The sequence below is a fragment of the Plenodomus lingam genome (genome assembly GCF_022343315.1).
Source record: "Plenodomus lingam strain CAN1 chromosome Unknown contig_3, whole genome shotgun sequence".
Taxonomy (NCBI): domain Eukaryota; kingdom Fungi; phylum Ascomycota; class Dothideomycetes; order Pleosporales; family Leptosphaeriaceae; genus Plenodomus; species Plenodomus lingam.
Window position 1 is genome coordinate 1,521,866 of NW_027093944.1, and position 18,121 is coordinate 1,539,986.

The 18,121-nt window shown below is 50.2% G+C and overlaps 6 protein-coding genes across 6 annotated transcripts; 5 read left to right on the plus strand and 1 right to left on the minus strand.

The window, feature by feature from the left end:
* Positions 1-358: 358 nt before the first annotated feature.
* IAQ61_007893 (uncharacterized protein) lies at positions 359-3,518 on the minus strand (the record flags this gene model as incomplete). Its single annotated transcript, XM_003840604.2, has 2 exons — positions 359-3,113; positions 3,178-3,518. The coding sequence occupies 2 exons, from the start codon at positions 3,516-3,518 to the stop codon at positions 359-361; spliced, it is 3,096 nt and encodes a 1,031-aa protein (XP_003840652.2).
* A 109-nt stretch (positions 3,519-3,627) lies between these two features.
* IAQ61_007894 (uncharacterized protein) lies at positions 3,628-3,819 on the plus strand (the record flags this gene model as incomplete). Its single annotated transcript, XM_066097782.1, has 1 exon — positions 3,628-3,819. One exon carries the CDS (start codon positions 3,628-3,630, stop codon positions 3,817-3,819), a length of 192 nt encoding a protein of 63 aa, XP_065952279.1.
* Positions 3,820-4,410: 591 nt separating this feature from the next.
* IAQ61_007895 (uncharacterized protein) lies at positions 4,411-6,258 on the plus strand (the record flags this gene model as incomplete). Its single annotated transcript, XM_003840603.2, has 5 exons — positions 4,411-4,424; positions 4,487-4,821; positions 4,936-5,362; positions 5,412-5,655; positions 5,719-6,258. 5 exons carry the CDS (start codon positions 4,411-4,413, stop codon positions 6,256-6,258), a joined length of 1,560 nt encoding a protein of 519 aa, XP_003840651.2.
* Positions 6,259-7,069: 811 nt separating this feature from the next.
* Positions 7,070-8,113, plus strand: IAQ61_007896 (uncharacterized protein; the record flags this gene model as incomplete). Its single annotated transcript, XM_003840602.2, has 1 exon — positions 7,070-8,113. The coding sequence occupies one exon, from the start codon at positions 7,070-7,072 to the stop codon at positions 8,111-8,113; it is 1,044 nt and encodes a 347-aa protein (XP_003840650.2).
* A 1,087-nt stretch (positions 8,114-9,200) lies between these two features.
* On the plus strand, positions 9,201-12,171 carry IAQ61_007897 (uncharacterized protein; the record flags this gene model as incomplete). The annotated part of the gene is made up of 5 exons (XM_003840601.1): positions 9,201-9,251; positions 9,444-9,475; positions 9,606-9,723; positions 9,810-10,869; positions 10,940-12,171. 5 exons carry the CDS (start codon positions 9,201-9,203, stop codon positions 12,169-12,171), a joined length of 2,493 nt encoding a protein of 830 aa, XP_003840649.1.
* Positions 12,172-14,868: 2,697 nt separating this feature from the next.
* On the plus strand, positions 14,869-15,362 carry IAQ61_007898 (uncharacterized protein; the record flags this gene model as incomplete). The annotated part of the gene is made up of 5 exons (XM_003840600.2): positions 14,869-14,880; positions 14,933-14,995; positions 15,045-15,065; positions 15,125-15,256; positions 15,321-15,362. The coding sequence occupies 5 exons, from the start codon at positions 14,869-14,871 to the stop codon at positions 15,360-15,362; spliced, it is 270 nt and encodes an 89-aa protein (XP_003840648.2).
* Between the last annotated feature and the right edge of the window lie 2,759 nt (positions 15,363-18,121).

Below are 18,121 nucleotides of genomic sequence, written 5' to 3' on the forward strand. Positions count from 1 at the left end.
TGGGTTTTGTGTGGGAGGAAGACGGAGGGAGGATGTGGGTGGAGGGTTTTGGAGTTGGGGTGGGTTGGGGGGACGTGCGTGGGCTAGCGTGGTTGGGGGAGTAGGAGGTTGGTGCGGTGGGTGAGGGGAGGGAAGGTGAAGTGGGAAGATTGGACGTTGATTATTTACATATTTTTTGGGGGGGGCAGAGGAGTTAGGATAATGGGGGTTTGTTGGTGCTCATGAGCAGAGCATGGAGCATGAAAAAAGGCCAACGCCGATTTGATGCTGGAGCTAAGAGTCTATCGTACATTCATCATACATACCTGATCATCCAGATTCACAAACATCTTGTTTTACTAGCAGTGGAAGAATCTTCTCACTGTTCCTCTCCGCCTGCTTGTTCCGAGCTTGCCGCCGTCATACCCAAATCCCTCAAGTTCCAGCCGTGACTCTCTTTGACCCAGTCCTTCTTCTCGCCCAGTACAACAGTCCTCGCATTCGCCGCGCCCTCGACCAAGTACTTTTGCGCAACTTGCCGGACTTGGAGAGTCGTTGTGTCGAGAAGACGTTCCCTCCTGGTCTGCCACATCTCGTCCGTGATGCCGTTCAAGAAGACTCGCATTCCCTCACTGCTCACACTCTGCGGCGCATCCAGGGACTGGAAAACACTCAACTTGGCCTCTTCCAGATCCCGATTTGTCCATGCCCAATCGCGCGCCCATGTTCCAGCGTCAGCCATGATCTTCAGGCTGTTTAGGGGATTTGGATCACGGTACGAGTACATGCCGAAGACGCCGCTGAGACCGCGCGCGTAGGCCCCACCGCCGTAGGCCCCGCCTTTCTCGCGAATTTCAGGGTGCAGCTGCTTGAAGGTAAGCATTTTGGCGAGGATCTCAAGAGGCCCGCTGAGCTCGTCATTGTAAGCTACTGTTCGGTATGCCTGGGCGGAGTAGTAGACTTGGTAGGGAAGGGGGAAGAAAGTCTTGGTGCCACGGGGGAACGTTTGCTGCTCTCCAATCTTGAAGCTGGGCACTTCCTTTGGTAGGGTGTGGAGGAATTTGCGGAGCGCCTCTTGGTTGGAGGTGGCGGATTCGGGACCGCAATTGATGGCAACGCGGAAGTTGCATCTGTTGGCTATAGCGAAGCCCTGAATGGCCTTGAGCTTGGACATTACGTCGGCGAGAGATTCTTGAGATGCGAGACTGGTCATAAGTTTGACTTGTGTGAGACCGCTGGTCTGCTCAATGAGGCCTCCATGTCCCACGGTTGCTTCCGCATACCGCATCGCATAAGAGTGGCCAGATTCGGCAATGGAGTTGATAGCACCGCTTGCCGAGCTTTGAAGGAGCTCGCGAACCTTCTTCTCCGCTTCAGGCCCGTCAAAATTCGTCTCTTGAATAATCATTCGGAGGAGCTCGTACAAGTCGGGAACATTCCGGTCGAATGCGTAACCTGAAAAAACGAAACCCTCCGACAGTTTGTTGAGCCGATTAGGCGACTGAGAGCAGTGATAGGCTACAGAGATACCCCCCGTCTTTAATTTGATCTGCTCCTCGAGCTGCTCCATGGTCTTATCCTTGGTTCCGAGACGCATGATGGCGCTTGTGAATAGTGGGATCATGACTCGAAGCTCATCTGGAATCTCGCTGAACTTGTGAACAGCACGGAAGTACGTCAGACCATTGGTGGGTACCTCACGGAACTGAGCGCTGACTTCATCTAGGTTTAATTGTTGAATCGGCTTCCTCTCTTTCTCACGAGGTATATCCTTGACGTGCACCGTGGGTAGGCAGCTCAGATCCTCATTTCTCGCCTTCTCTTGGACTTCCAGCAGCTCCCGCTCGCGCTTCTCCAAGTATTCCTGGGCATCCTTTTCGCTAGGGAATTGCTTCGTAGTCTCAGAGATTTTTGATGCAAGCCGCTGACTTTCTTCCTCGGCCAGCTCCTCGCTGAAAGTCTCAGACGGGCGCATGGTGAAGGTAAGAGTATTCTCACTGAAGAGATACTTCTCGATCAAGCCTTCTAAATAATCACCCTCGGCATGCTTTTTCTGGAAAGCGTCGACAGTCTCTTGCCACGCAAGCGCATCCATGGGGTCGATGCCATTGAACCAGCCAGGCTTGAGCCTTTGGAGGATGCTCATGCCAAAGTTGGCAGTCTTGTGCTTTAGCGACAGCTCTAGCTGATGCAGGATGCCATCCACCTTGATCTTATCAAACCCATTCTTTCGCACCTCCGCAAACGTCTTGACGATAGCCTCGCGTACTCCAGGCACGTCATCGGCCTTGACGGCGTCCAATCCAACCGTAAAGACACCCCGGGTACCGGCGCTGTCATATCCCGTATTGGCACTGAAGTCTGCGCCCAGTCCAGATTCAATCAGATTGCGATATAGAGGAGACCCATAACCGCTCATGAGCAAGCTGCTAAGGACACCGAGACCAAAGTTCTCGACAGCATCTCTTGTGTCGCCCATTAACCAGGTGACGGATGTCTTGTACTGTCGGTCTTGCGGGACTAAGGGATCCAGGGGACCAGAAACCGTGACATGTTTGGGAGCATCCAGCGTGATCGGCCCTTTGATATCTTGCGTGACTGTTATCCTGTCGAAAGCATTCAACCGCTGATCGACCTCGTGCAGATGGCTCTCCAGGGGCATGTCGCCGTATGTCAGGATCTTCGCATTGCTAGGATGGTAATGGTCGGCATGGAACTTTCGCAATTGCTCCCATGTGAGGTCGGTGATCTTCTGGGGGTCGCCGCCCGAGTTGTTGATGGCGGGAAAGAGGTGCTCCTGGAATTTTGTGTAGAAGAGATAGCTTGCGTCCGACATTTGGCCCTTCATCTCGTTGTAGACAACGCCCTTGAAGACCAGCTTCTTCGCATCTGGGTCCTCCGTCTCTGCCGCCATTGGATTCTCAGGCCCTATCCGCCAGCCTTCTTGTGTGAAGTCGTTTTCCTTGAGAAGCGGGTGAAGGGTTGCATCGAGGTACACGGACATGAGGTTCTTGAAGTCCTGGACATTAGTCGTGGCGAAGGGGTATCCGGTGTGATCGGGGAAGGTCCAGGCATTCATGAAGTTGGAGAGCGTGCGCGGGAGCATCTTGAAGAAGGGGTCGCGAATGGGATATCTGGTAGGCTGGTCAGTCAAGTGCGCAGACAGCATCCTGCCTGGACTGGCCAAGGTTCACCCACTTCTGACTCCCACACAGCGTGGTGTGCTCGAGGATGTGTGGCACTCCAGTGGCGTCGGGGGGGTTCGTCTTGAAGCCAATGGAGAAGACATTGTTGGCGTCTTCGCGGGCAATGTGCAGGTAGTCGGCGCCCGTCTTGTCGTGCTCGAGGTGCAGTGCGGTCAATTCAAGTTCAGGCACCTGCTTGACGCGCTTGAGAGTGAAGCCATGTAGCTTCTCGCCGACGTTGGGGAAGCTGGAGACATGTCTGCTGCTGGCTGATCGTGGTGATGGCAGGAAGCTGGTTCTGTTGGCCGAGGCAACGTGCGGGGTCCTCAGCTGCCAGCGGGCGGATCGTAGCATGGCTTGTCGAGGGAGAGGGAGGGAAGGAAGAGGGGGGGAGGGGAGGCCGTGTCCGCCTGTAGACGTAATGGGCTACTTTCGCATACCAGAGAGTCGGGAATCAGTAAAAATGTCAGATGGAGTAGAGGCGGCGGCTCACGGTTCACGGCAGTTCATGACGCGCCCACTGACGCCGATTGGCCGCCGCCACCATAGCCAAGCACCAAAAGCACTCTGCTTAACCAACCAGCAAGTTGGCCTGCAAAAATTGACAAGAGGGCAGCAGCAGTGGTGGCAGCAAGTGGTGGCAGCAGCAGAGTAGTAGCAGAAGCAGCAGTACATGGCATCCAACAGCCTGACTGTGCGCACTACCGGTACAGACTCACTACTGCTGGTACCGGTAGCAGCTTTGCTATGCGAGAGAGGGCCTTTAGATTCGTTTGGGCCTTTGTCCACAATTCTGATTCCTGGCCAGCCGCTGAAAAGCTGTCGTATCCATGATTCTCTATTTCTTGAAAAGATAGAGAAGAGAGTAGTGTGTGTCTTTTTGGCGCAGGTGGTGACTGACGAAACGAAACCATCAAGTCTCTGATCCCCACCCACAATCTTTCCCCCCCCCCGTGCACACACACACGCACACAACCCACACGCACACCCACACCCACACCCGCCACGAGACATCGCCCGGCCCGCCCACTTTCCCCCCTCCCCCTCCCCCTCCCCCTCCCTCGACTGTACTTGCCCTGCACCACCTGTACATAGCACCGCTGTGCAAGCCCACTTGTCTTGAGAGTCTTCGCGCCGTCGCCGCCTCGTCTTCCTGTCTGAAGCAGTCCCGAGACATCGGCGGGCCACCACCGACCCTCCCTTTATACGACCACGCGCATCGAGATCTGAACCGCTGCAGCGGCGAATGCGCACTGCGACGTACGAGCGAACCGTGTGAGGAACCGTGGAGATTCGTGTGCATGTGTCGAGCCTTCGTCTAGGAGTCACGGGGAGCCTCTCAGCGGAAGCGCCCACCCGACTACGCAGCTACGCAGCCAGCTACGCAGCTACGGATTCATGGCAACTGTGGCCCAGCAGCGCCAGCCGACGACGACCCAAACTCGTCCCACTCACGACGGAAGCCGCAGTAGTGCCTCTGCTTCGCCTGCCATCATGCCTCCCGCCCAGCATGCACCCACGCCCGCGCCCGCGCCGGCGAAGAAGGGCAAGGGCAAAAAGGCTGCCGACCCCTCGGAGCAGCAGAAGCAGATCCAGGCCAAGATTGCACAACTCGAGCTGGACCAGGCTGGCGACAAGGAGCAGGAGCTCGAAATTGGTGCGTTCACGTGTGTCTTGCAAACCCCTGGGGCAAACCATCTGCAGGTGGCGCACTCGAGGTTGCGCCCACATTTGACTTCTCGAATCGCTGGCTGACGTGTGGACTGGACAGAACGCGAAGTGAAAAAGGCCAACCGCGAACTCTCCTCTCTCCTCTCCAACATCGACGGACCCCTGTTGCGCCTCGAGAGTGTGCAAAAGCGCTATTCGGAGCTGCTGGCGGACATGAAGCGGACCGAGCGCGAGCACCAAAAGGCAAAGAAGCGCGGGGATCAACTACAGAAAGAAAAGGATGCGCAGAGATCCGAATTGAACAAAGTCACAACCATGAAAGACAAGCTGGACAAGTTGTCGCGTGACTTTGCCAAAGAGAACAAGAAGTTGAAGGATGAGTTGCATAAACTCGAAACAAGCGAATCGGCTGCCCGGCAGGAACTGCATGACCGCGTGGAGCATCTAGTCGCTGATGTGGATGAATGTATTGCAGCTACCACAGGGCCCGAACCGCAGAACCAGGCGGAGTTGGAACTGGATGAGCTGTGCGTGCCCATAGTTCAACATGCGCAATCCATGCTAATTATTCTACAGGTTCCGCCAGAAGTTCAAGTCATTCATTGATCAGTACGAGCTGCGAGAGTTGCAGTTTCACTCCCTACTTCGGACCAAGGAGCTGGAAATCCAGTATCAGATGGCTCGATTAGAACAACAGCGCAAGCAACAAGAAGCTGAGTCTTCGAAATCTCATCAATTGACCCGTCAGGTCTCTACATTTTCGCAAACAGAGACTGAGCTCAGAACGCAGCTCAACATATACGTGGAAAAGTTCAAGCAGGTAAGTTATTCACGCTACTCCTCGCTGTCCGATAGCATCTTGGTTAATACTGACTAGATGCAGGTTGAGGAGACTCTCAACAATTCCAATGACTTGTTTCTGACATTCCGCAAGGAAATGGAGGAGATGTCGAAAAAGACCAAGCGACTCGAAAAGGAGAATCAGAATCTCCAGCGCCACAAGGAAATCACCAATCGCAACATTGGTGAGATGGTCGAGGAACGCCACAAGATGCAAGAGGAGCTGGCGAGGAAGACCAAAGAAGCAGAAGACCAACGCAAGAAGATTGCTCGTCTGGAGACGCTATGTCGGGGCATGCAAGCACAGGGGCGCGGCCAGGTTCCCATGAACGAGCTGGAAGAGGATGAAGAGGTTACCGAGAGCGAGTACGAATATGGTGATCACGAGGAAGACGAAGAAAGCGAAGAGTACGACGATGATACGGAAGAGGATGCCATGGATCCAGCACCCGAACAACGCCGGCCTTTTGGCCCTGTCCCACCGCCGCCACCACCACCACCACCACCACCACAGTCGGTCGTGCAGGTAAAGCCCAATGGGCACAAACAGGTCAATGGGCAGATCAATGGCGTCAAGCGCTAACAGCGGACTTGTAGTCCCTTGGATCTCATTGTTAGCAAAGCACTGTGGACTACATGGGTCCGAGGAAAGGGCCATTTTCGTGACTGCACAGGAGTTACCGCGCTGGTTTAGTCTTTACCGTTTCATGGGCCTTGGTAGATCAAGCCAAGACCCCAATGAGGCCGTTCAGTCGTCGTCTTCTGCTGCCACACCAACGCAGGTGCGATCATGGCCGCCCAACAACCATCGCAAACGCTTTTGTAGACGCCTATTGCTGCTGGCGTACGAGATGTACACTACAATCTCCCAAGTCAATACAATCGCATCGGCTGTTTTGATGCTTTTAAATGTTCGTCCCATTGATGATATATTTGACCCTCTGATACGAGGCAGCGACCGACATTAACACCCGACTGTGGTATAGATGCATGATTGCAAGATAATAGTCAACAGCTTTCCACAGTGACTACGTCTACTAGATGATCATCGCCATCTGCATCTGCATCATCGCCACAGTAGCATGGCATTTTTCGGTACAATGCAGCCACCTAGACAGACAGGCCCGGCGCATGGTTGGACTGGCGACTCGACCTGCCTCGGCACGTTTTCCCCGCAAGGACCCTGGCCCTGGCTTCGTCGCGGCTAACCCTACGACAGCTTCCGCTATTTAGCAACCATCCCCCACCCCTTCCCCAACGCTTGCCATCATGTCTGCTCTAGCGTCGCATTGTCGAGCAAAGGGTATAAACTTCTGGCTCATTCCCTTTCTACAATAGTCGCTCTGTTCCTCGTGCTTTTGGCTGCCAAACTGTGCATTCAGAAGGTACTCATCATGGCTCCTTCTCTTCAAACGCCGCTCTCGAAGCTGCTAGGGATCCAATACCCCATCATACTCGCTGGCATGGCACGAACATCTGGTGGCCCCCTCGCAGCCGCCGTCTCCAACGCAGGCGGCCTTGGGGTGATCGGAGGTCTAGGCTACACACCTGCCCAGCTCCAATCCATCATAGACGACCTCAAATCAAACCTTTGCGATCAATCGCTGCCCTTTGGCGTAGACCTCGCACTTCCGCAAGTGGGCGGCAGCGCACGAAAGACAAACCACGATTACACACATGGACAGTTGGACGAACTGATTGAAGTCACTATTAAGAACGGCGCAAAACTCTTTGTGAGTGCTGTTGGCGTGCCTCCTGCGCGGACAATCAAGCGCCTGCATGAGGCTGGGATTCTGATCATGAACATGGTGGGCCACCCTAAACACGCCAAGAAAGCACTCGATGCGGGCGTAGACATTGTATGCGCACAGGGCGGCGAAGGCGGAGGACATACCGGTGATATCGCGAACAGCATCCTCATCCCCTCGGTTGTCGACGTAGCCCGCCAATACAAATCCCCTCTGACGGGCGAGCCGGCCATGGTGGTAGCAGCAGGCGGCATCTATAACGGGCGCAGTCTCGCATCTTCCTTGATGCAAGGCGCACAGGGTGTATGGGTCGGTACTCGGTTCGTTGCTTCGACAGAAGCCGGGTGCTCGCAGATGCACAAGGAACACGTCGTTAGTGCCGATTTCACGGATACCGGACGCACACTCGTTGTATCGGGACGCCCGTTGAGAGTCAGGTACAATGACTATATCAAGGAGTGGCATGAGCGCGAGGACGAGATCAAGAAGCTGACGGAACAAGGCATAGTACCGCTGGCAAAGGATATGGATGACGGAAAGGATGTGGATATTCCCTTCCTGATGGGCCAGGTTGCGGGAGTGATTAGGGACATCAAGCCTGCAAAGGAGATAGTGGAGGATATGGTGACGGAGGCGGTAGAGATGTTAAGGCTAGGGGGGACATTTATTGGGGGTGGGAGCAAGTTGTAGCAAGTAGTCGAGAACCTTTCTTTGGGAACTACACAGCGCTGGTAGTTTTGTCTGGAATGATTGATTGTGCAATGGCAACTCTAAAAAAGTCTGAAACCTCCGAGGCTGTATCCATACATGAGCCTAGTGCCAACATGAGGCACGGATTCTCCAATACCTGCTTTTGAATACGATTCCATCATTGTCTCTCCTTGAATCGCTCACTGGTGCAACGTCACACCCGCGCCCTGCTGACAGGCCCACGGGCATGACATACATGGTTGATTCGCCTCGTCAAGTGTGACACAAGACTTCACCTTTCCATCTTTCTCTTGACAAGCAAAAACGACTCGTCATCAAAAGAGCATCCATGTCAGGCAGCGAATTGTCAAGCAACCCAAGTCGACCACGTTTCCCAGGCAAGTGGACCTTGGATGATCGACACCCAGGATCCCACGCCCACACCCCCCGACCAAGACAAGCCCAATCCGCAACAAACCGCTTCTGCTCAGGAGACAGAGAGCAAGCAACCAGACCGTGAAGCAAAATCTCATCTGGACAGGCAAAAAAAACCTCCCCCGGCCTTGCCGTCGTCCCATCAACACCACCGCACAACGACATCTCTACCACAATCATCACAACTTATTCTTACTTGTACTACCGTATATACCTTCTTTCTTCTCATCCCCACCCGCACATCCACCCGCCCATCCGCCTCGCAGTTCCCCCATCCACTAAACCTAGACGCACCCTTTCGCGTTGGCCAAACCCAAAAACCCCCAACCCAACCCGCAAAAAAAAACCGGCCGAAGAGCACGTCTCCTCACTCCCGCGGCGATTTGTTGCGCGCGCGCCCGTCGCCGCCGCCGCCCCCCACTCCGAACCCCCCAATAACGCGGCCGCTTCAACGTTATTGTCGTTCTTTGGTCCTGGGGAGATTCCAGGTCTCCGTTGTTGTGTATTCTTGTTCTAATTCTTGTTCTTGTCTCTGTTCTTCTTAGTTCATCTGTTCCGCCTCCCGCCTTTCGTTACACACGCGCGCGCGCGTGCCGGTAGATGACGGCGCTGCTATCTCGACCCACACGCATACGCAGCGGCGGCGCGTGGAATGCAGTCTAACATTCGGGCTCAGGCTGAGATTCAGGCTCGGCGGAAAAAGGTACGTTTTTTATCTATACTGCTAGGAGAGGGAAGGGGGAAGCCAGTTGGGTGCATTGTTTGTTTGGTTCGGGTTTCCGCCACCAGGGGATAGGGATACGAGGTCGCAGTTTGAGGGGAAGACTGGGAGGAGAGAGATGTTTGGTGTTTCCTTCTCTGGGGTGTTCATTTGGCTGACAAAAGGGCGGTTTAGCAACTCGCGAATTCGTACAAGCAGTTACTTGAGTGAGTTGTCCCTACTTCTTTTCCCAAGCTGGAGGTTGAATGCTGGATGACTGCGCGCATTCAGGGGAAAGTGTCGGCACCTTGTCTTCATCTTTCAACACAATACATGGTATACTAATCGGTATCATAGTGAATTTGCCGCGGAAGATTTGAAGACGGTCGGGAACTATACTCTGGGCAAACTTATAGGAAAGGGAAGCTTTGGGAAAGTATACCTCGCGACGCATAAACTCACCAATGGGTCGAAGGTATGTCTGCCCTCTTTTCCTTTCCCAACTGGACTGGATGAAGTTGCTCTGGAGAAATAGGAAGCTAATTTGCAGGGCTGCACCAGGTCGTCCTCAAGTCCGCGAGGAAGAACGATGCGAACCTCGCCCGAGAGATACATCACCACCGCCAATTTATACATCCGCACATTGCCCGCCTCTACGAAGTCATAGTTACAGAACAGCTGGTCTGGCTCGCGTTGGAATGGTGTCAAGGCGATGAACTCTACGACTACCTGCTGAAAAAAGGGGCTCTCGAGCCCCCCAAGGTCCAGCGCATATTCACACAACTCGTCGGCGCGGTTTCGTACGTGCACAACAAATCCTGCGTCCACCGCGACCTCAAGTTGGAGAACATACTGCTGGACAAACATGGCGATGTCAAATTGGTCGACTTTGGCTTCACGAGGGAGTACGAGGGAAAATCAAACTATCTGCAGACGTGGTGCGGAACTGTATGCTACAGCGCACCAGAAATGCTAAAGGGGGAGAAGTACGCGGGCGAAAAAGTAGATGTCTGGAGTCTAGGCATCATTCTCTATGCCCTACTCGTCGGTGAACTGCCCTTTGACGACGATGACGAAATCGTCACAAAGACCAAGATTCTCAAGGAAGAACCCAAATACCCCGATACCTTTCCTGCACAGGCGCGCGAGCTGTGCTCCGCCCTCTTGTCGAAACGGCCCATTCTCCGACCGACGCTCGCGGATATATTGCAAAATCCGTGGCTGAGTGAGCATGCGCCGCGACAGCAGGAGACGCTGAAGTTGCAGCAGCCCGCGCCATTTTCCACGGAATTGGAGAAGGAGGTGCTGCAACGAATGAAGGCTGCTGGTGTGGATATTGACATGGTGATTGAGAATGTTCTGGCACAGCGGTGTGATTCCCTGGCCGGGTGGTGGGCATTACTTCTCGAGAAGGAGGAGCGCAAAGCGAAGAGACGGGAGCGCAAGAGGAAGGAGAGAGAAGCCGAAGCGAAGAGTCTTAGGCGATTGAGCGCAGCGAGCAGTGCGTTGGAGAAGATGGCACCGACGATTAGGGAGATTGATGAAGACGGTTTGCCATCGCCTGGAAATAGTCGTACGCCCAAGAGCCGTGGGAGGACTATGAATCGCAGGAGTATGCAGAGTTCGTTGCCCCTTCCCTAAATCCCTTCTCACTCCCCGTCCACTCTACAGTACTAACGAACCTCAATCAGGTGTTCCTGACCTTCCCGACCTCCCCGAATCGAGCTCCATAACCACGCCCACTCTTCCACCGACCGACAAGCCCCTCCCTTCCCTCTCCTCACGCCACTCTCGCACCTCACACTCCTCTAGTCGCCCCCCACTCCCAGCCAAAGATCTCGAACGCCGAAAATCACGCTCCACCATGCTCCAAACCGTAACGACGAACCCAGACCTGCTCTCCCCAAACGGCTTCGTACCCAAGAACCGGCGGCGCAAACAGCCCTTCATCAGCCATCTTGTGTCTCTGCGAAACTGGATCAAAGAAACCAGCAAACGGGCACGAAGTCCGCATTCAAAGGCCAGTAGTGGAGGACGCTCACCAAAGATGTCTGGGCATGGCGGTCTTGGAGGGTGTGCAACTGGGGAACGGGGAGGCGGCGATCCAAAAAGGCTCAGTACAGCGAATCGATCCAGTGCGCATTCAAACACGCTCACGCCCACAACATCGTACCACCAGCCCCGTCCGCGCGTCTCCACAAACGGCTCAGGCTCCGTGCGCCGACTCTCTGCTTCCCCTGCACCCCTAACCCCCCGCTCCAGTTACCGAAGGTCTTCAGGCGGGCTCAGAGGCAGAAAGAGCACTTCCTCCAGTGTATCCTCGATCCGCTCGATGCCACACCACCACCATAGCCATAGCAAAGCCAGCTCTACATCCTCTGCTAGCTGCACTTCGCCTGCCGTCTCGAACTCTGGCCACAGCACCTCGCGTGTGCCCAAGAGCCCGCACGCCAGTGTCAAGGTCCTCCCTGCCACGCCTACTTCGTCGACCTTTCCTTCCAACATCCGCCTGGTGCGCCAGGGATTCCCCACCGAATCCACGGCTGCTTTTGGCTCCGCAGCCGCCATCCCCCCGCAAAGCCCAGGCTTCGTGTTTGCGAAACGCAAGCGCAGTCCGTTCAAGGGGCCCATGCTTAGCGTAACAACATCATCGTCAGCCATGGCGTCCGCTCACGGGATCAGCAATGGCATTGGTGGCGGGGCGTGGAGGAGTCGAAGCGGGAGCGAAGGCGGCAGTCGGGCCACGAGTGTCCAGGGTAGGCGCAGCGGCGAGATTATGGGTATCACAGAGGAAGAGGAAGAGGATGTGGACGAGATCGAGGAGGTTGAGGAGGTGGATTTTAGGGTTGCGTTGGGGGCCGGGGAGTTTATTGAGGAGGAGGAAGGAGGCGAGGAGGGCGCTGCAGTCGAGGGAAAGGCGTAGCGTGCATAGGAACGAAGGTGTAAAGCGGGAGATTGGAGATGAAGAAGACGGGGAAGATCAGAGAGACTAGGCAAGATGGTTTTGTGTAATAACGAAGGTTTGGAGGGGTTGTGTTGCACCCTGATGTATTGACCGCGGGGATTGCTTGGATCCTGGATCCGGATTGTGCATATTCTTCATCGACGACGGCACTTGTTCTTCGCACGAGGCTTGCAGTATTTTTTTCTTTTCTTTTGTTTTTGGGGGTTTCCTAGCGGGTTGGGGAGAGGAGGGAGAGAAGAGGGGGGAGGGTTCTTTTTTCTTATACCTTTGAATTCGAGGCGAGTGGTTTTTTGTACGAAGATTTCTATGGCATTGAGCGTTTATTTGGTTTTTGTTGTTGGTGTGTTGTCGTTGTCGTTGTCGTTGTCGCTGCTACTATTATCGTTGATGGTGGTGGACAAATTCAAGATGGGTGTATAGACCCTTTTGTTCGTCTTCTTGTTCGTCTTCTTGTTCGTCTTCTCCCCAGTATATTCATTCATATATCACCTGCCATCTGCACACACCTTCCACACAAACCCTGCCCTTGGCGTACCTTTGTACTACCTCCCCTTTCCAACTCACTCCGTACCTAACGCGCCAGCCTGGTTGCAAATCAAACGAAACCTTTTATTCTATCTTGCGTTTCCTCGTAGGTTAGCACCCATGGGTCCCGAATTCAAGATACTTCAAAGGGCCATCTAAGGTACGGTACCCCGCACACAGATAGGTGAGTGTTAGATGTTACATATCTGATCGCATTACTGTGGTTTGGCATGGCTTGTGGATAACATCTTTGCAGTGTACAAAATCACGCGTCTGGATCAGTGGGGATGTATGGTATGTACATGGGTTGGTGCTTTTCTCCCTTTCGCCTTGGGCCTTGCCTGTTTCCCGAAATTGCAGCCCGCAGTCCGCTTACCACTTATCGCTTACCGCTGACTGCTTATTGTTTACTGCTTAAAGCTTACTGTGTACTCCTACAACGTTCAACGTACAACACAACGCACACACCCATCGTACGCCATCGTACCAAGATCCAGCTCCGCACCGCAGCGGGTGCTACGCCGAATGCAGATTTCAGAGGGCTAGAAGCGAGATGGACGTGGGATGTCGATGATGGGGGTGGGGGGTATGAGGTAGTACCATGTACGATCTGGGTAGTTTTGTTCTTTCTTGATCTGTTGTTTGTTTTGATGCGATTTGAGATTAGCTGCGTCGCTGCAGCGCGGCGAAAGTAAGTCAGTTTACCTACTCCACTCGACACCTAAGGAAAGCAGGCGAGCTCATCATCCCACGGCGACGATTCCCAACCTCCAAACCAATCCCCTCGCCAGTTTATTGCATTCCCCTTCTTCTACGATGGCCATGTAGAAACGCCTCCCGGGAAGCTTTTGCGTAGAGCTCCGTGCGCCAGTGTGCACACATGTCCATGTGCATGCCACGTGTCTTGTGGTACGGTACGATGGGGGATACAATGAATAGGTAAGGAGGGGTACCGTAGCATTCTTCCTGGCACAGTGGGTGTGCAATACGCAGTACACGGTACACAGCATATTAGCTTCGTGCATCTAACACGATTCGATTGCAGCAACGAAGCATGGCGCTGAAAAGGGCAGCGCAAGGGAACACTTTCAACACAGCACAGGACGTGGTGGAGCGCTGATGCGGCTTGCCATTCAAGGCGAGAAAATGCGGTGTGCTGTGAGACATGAAAAGACGGTCGAGGTATACAGTCAAGTACGGAGGGGAGGTATATGGACTATGTGTTCTGCATGCACGAGTGACTTTTGTGTGTCTCTTAGCGTAAGCCGCAATTTCTAGCTCGGCCGTTATTGTGGGAGTGAACGATGTGAGCTCCCCTTTTCTAACCCTATGCGGACCGTATTGTTGCTAATCTGTGCAATGTGCATGCATGCGGAAGGGCGCGGGACGAGGCTGTGACGAGAGAATGGGGTAGGTTTGAAGCATGTCTTGATAGCGCAATCATTTAGTCTCTGGTGTGTATAGTGCTGTGATTAGAATAGGCGGATATAGCATAGTAGATTCAACAGGGCGGCAATTTGCGTATCGTGCTATAACGGCTAGTTCGGTGTATTGACAAAGTGAGATTTGATTGAAATCAAACTTGGTAGTGGTAGTAAGCGTAGTATGTAGATGAACTCGGAGGCTTGGGAGTAAGGCGTTTGTGAGTTGAGATGTATGTGGTTACCTACTGGCAGGTTACCGTAGTGTATTATAGATTTGTTTGTTCAGTCAATGTAGTGCGACTGGTCTCTCTGCGTGTACACCATGTCAATATCTACTCTACTGTAGTGCATTTACTCTGAATCACAAGTAAAAGTTCTTGAAAGTGCCTTAATCACAGTGATCAGCCTTTCGGTTTACTTACTATATTTTGTGGCCAAACCTTTGCCCCTTGCCGGTAATGTGCAGTCTAAGGTAGTAGTGAAAAATAAATTCGTACTCCAAGTGATCATCTAATTGGAGAGAACAATTTACTTAAAAAGAAAATAAGCTGCAGGCTGTGACTCTGTAAGTCCAACCCACCCAAGGCCAGCAGTTTTATCAGCTGTACATAAATGTGGCCCAGTCTTGCTAAGAAGACTCAAGAAATAAACTGTGCTACCAGCAACCTTACTTGCTATTCGACCAGCCACTCAATCAGCTATCATTATGAAGCTACAGGTAACTCTTCTTACTGCTATGCTAGCTCAGGCTCTAGTTAGTATCTGGGCAGGAACTAAGGCAACTAAATTGTTTACCGGCTGTTGAAGATCTTCCAGCGGGTTGGGTTTGTGGTGTACGTATTGAGTTCCTCATGATACTTCTTAAGCACTAATTTAAAACAGCGCAACAAATCATTTAGCTGCGTACATTTATTTCCGTAATCACAACTATGTACGACAGAGAAGTCTAACCTCTATTATAGTGTCAGAGTAAGGACATTAGATCTTCTGAATACAATATTCATCGAGAGTGTCGCCTGGCCCAAATGACAGGAGAGGACGCTGGCGGACCCTTGGGTGGGTTTTCTAAAGGCTGCGGTCTCGGTGATCTCGATGTAAGTTCTTGCCTGTCTAGTCTCTTGACGTGTTATAACTAACTGCTAACAAACCCCTGTGTAGAAGACCTACTGCGCAACATGTTCCATTCACACACCTAATTAATTTTACTAATTTTTGACAATGCAAAATATAATCGCCTACGGAAGGGCATGCTAATTTTAATTGTGGAGAAAGGGCAATCCCTCAACTATGTAACTACAGACTGATTTGAGGAAATAACAAAAGGAGTGCTTTTTCAATACATGACTTAGCCTTTGTGCTTATCATTGCAGCCTTGGTAGATATCAAGGAGGGGGAGTAGCAGGCAGTGAAGTAAAAATCGAGTCGCAATATCAACACTCCACCATATGGATTCCATAAAGGCGGCGAGGTAGAAGAACTTACTTTTGCCTCATTTCTTCCGTGCTACAGATCGGCAAATGTTATTCGACCTGGTCACAGTTGTAACGAGTGCAACGCTCGTTCCATCTTAGACCAGCGCAGTTGACCCAGCTCAGTGCCGATACCTACCGCCCCGACTCTGGTCCGAGTCCCTCTCTGCCTTCACATATAAAAGGCGCCTTATGCTTATAGATAGATAAACAAGTTCTTCTTGTCCTTTCGTACAAGCACTACGGTACAAAACCGGTTTACAGTAGCCATATTTATCTAAAGTAGACCACAAAGTAGTTTAAGTACGAGAAGTAAACCTAAATAAGGTTTACTATACTATATATTCTATAAAGGTAAACTACTTTTTAGTTTATATATTATTAGTATTATATATATTAACTTTAGCGTCTATTTAAACATAGTTTATATAATATACCTAATTATAGGTTATATAGTAGATAGATATATAGTACCTAGGGGGAAAATTTAGTATAGATAGAGGGCACGTAGTAGGCATAATTTAGTAGGGTTACTATACAGGAAGCAGTACTAGTAGATACCTAGGTAGTATAGGCGTGCAGTATACCGCTGCCTAGGTATGCTGTAACAATAACTAAGAGACTAGGTAGTATACCTAGTATATAAAATTATAATCTAAAATATCCTATAATAATAGGTTAGTAAGTTCTATAAAGGCGCCTATTGCGACAACACTTCTATATTATAGTATAGTAGTATTACTAAAGATTATACTCTATGTTATAAATATTCTAGGGCAAGTTAGTTGCTTACACTATATATATTATAGGTTTCTTTAGTAGTATATTAGTTTAAAGTTAGGCATGTGTATATATTATTATATATACTATATTATATATAGTAGTAAAGGGGTAGTATAATATAGTAAGCTTATATAGTATAGGATATATAGTAATATTATATTATATTATTTATATATACTAATATTATATATATATATTATTTAACTTGTATAGTTAGGACCCTCTTACGTTATAATTATCTATAAACCTAGACGCTATTATTACTATTACTATTATTTAGCTCTCCTATACTACTACTATCTATATAAGGGGCATCTATAATAGATACTCTAGTTTATATTAGAGACTGCTATAATTTTAGGCCTTACACTCTAGAAGTATTTCTCTTATTACTATTACCTTTAGCCTTAGCTTTAGTTATATAGTTGCGCCTAGCCTTTATATTCCTAATATATATATTCTTATAAGTCTATATTAGTAGAGTAGAATCTAAAGTCTCTATTAGAGAGTCTATAATAGTATAAGGTTAGCGTTGTTACATGTCTAGTAGTGTATTATAGTTATCTTCTATAGGCGTGTTTTTATAAGTATCTAGAGTAGAATTATTTAGTTAGGCTAGTATACTATATAAATAGGTTTGCTTTTATAGTCTTATATCTAGCTATACTAGTACTTATTATAATCTAACACTGCTAGCTAGGTGTAACAATAAGGCAGAATTGCCTGCCCATTGTTCTATGCCAAGTCAGGCCCAGTAAAGGCCCGACTCACTAATGTATATAGAGAACAGCTCGCCTATAGTTAGGATAGGCATGTTCTTCTTGTCCTTTTGTACAAGACCTATAGGTATAGGAATCTTATCCTTTTCTGTACAGACGCGCACTCCTATATGCCTTTAAGTTATATAGGATACCTTTTAGATACCCTACCTACCTAAGTTATTATATTATAAGAAGAATATTATCCTAGCTAGTAACAGTATTTAAGAATATCGCACTTGTTGTTATTTTAAGCTACTAATTTAGTTCTAGTAGCTACCTAACCCTACAACTCTATAGTTAGAATAGCTATTAGAACTTCTAACGACCAAAGCCTATAGGCTTAGACTTCTAGACCTATAGGTAGTGCTAGATTACCTTTAGAAAAATCGCGTTAGATTGCGTTAAGGTAGAGACCCAGAGACTACTAAAAGCCTAGAGGAATCAGAGGCAAAGCTAATATCCTCCTATAACCAAACCCCCTAAAAAGAAAAGAAAAGATTTGTTGTTCTTATTAACTACAAAATGTTAGATAAGGGCAAAGGAAGGGCCTCTAGTTTAGCCACTTTTAAAAGCCTATTCACTAATAGAAAGAAATTAGATAAGGAAGACTTAATTAACAACGCCCTCCTTAAAGGACCCGCTTCCTATCTATCTCTTAAGGTACCTTGTGCTCCTAGGAAATCTTAAAGTAACACCTCCCTTAAAGATAAATACATGTTAACCCTATCTAAAAAGGAGAGGTTAGAGGAATAAGTTAAGCAACTTACTAATTAGTTGTACAACACCTCCCTCTATAAGGAGATATAGGGTACTACCTAACCTAGCTAGTCTTTAGCTTCTATATTAAACCCTATAGTATATACTATAAAAGCTAAGAGATAATCTAAAAAGACGCTAAATATCTCCACACTTAGTAATAGTGCTAATCCTACTTTTAGATAATAGC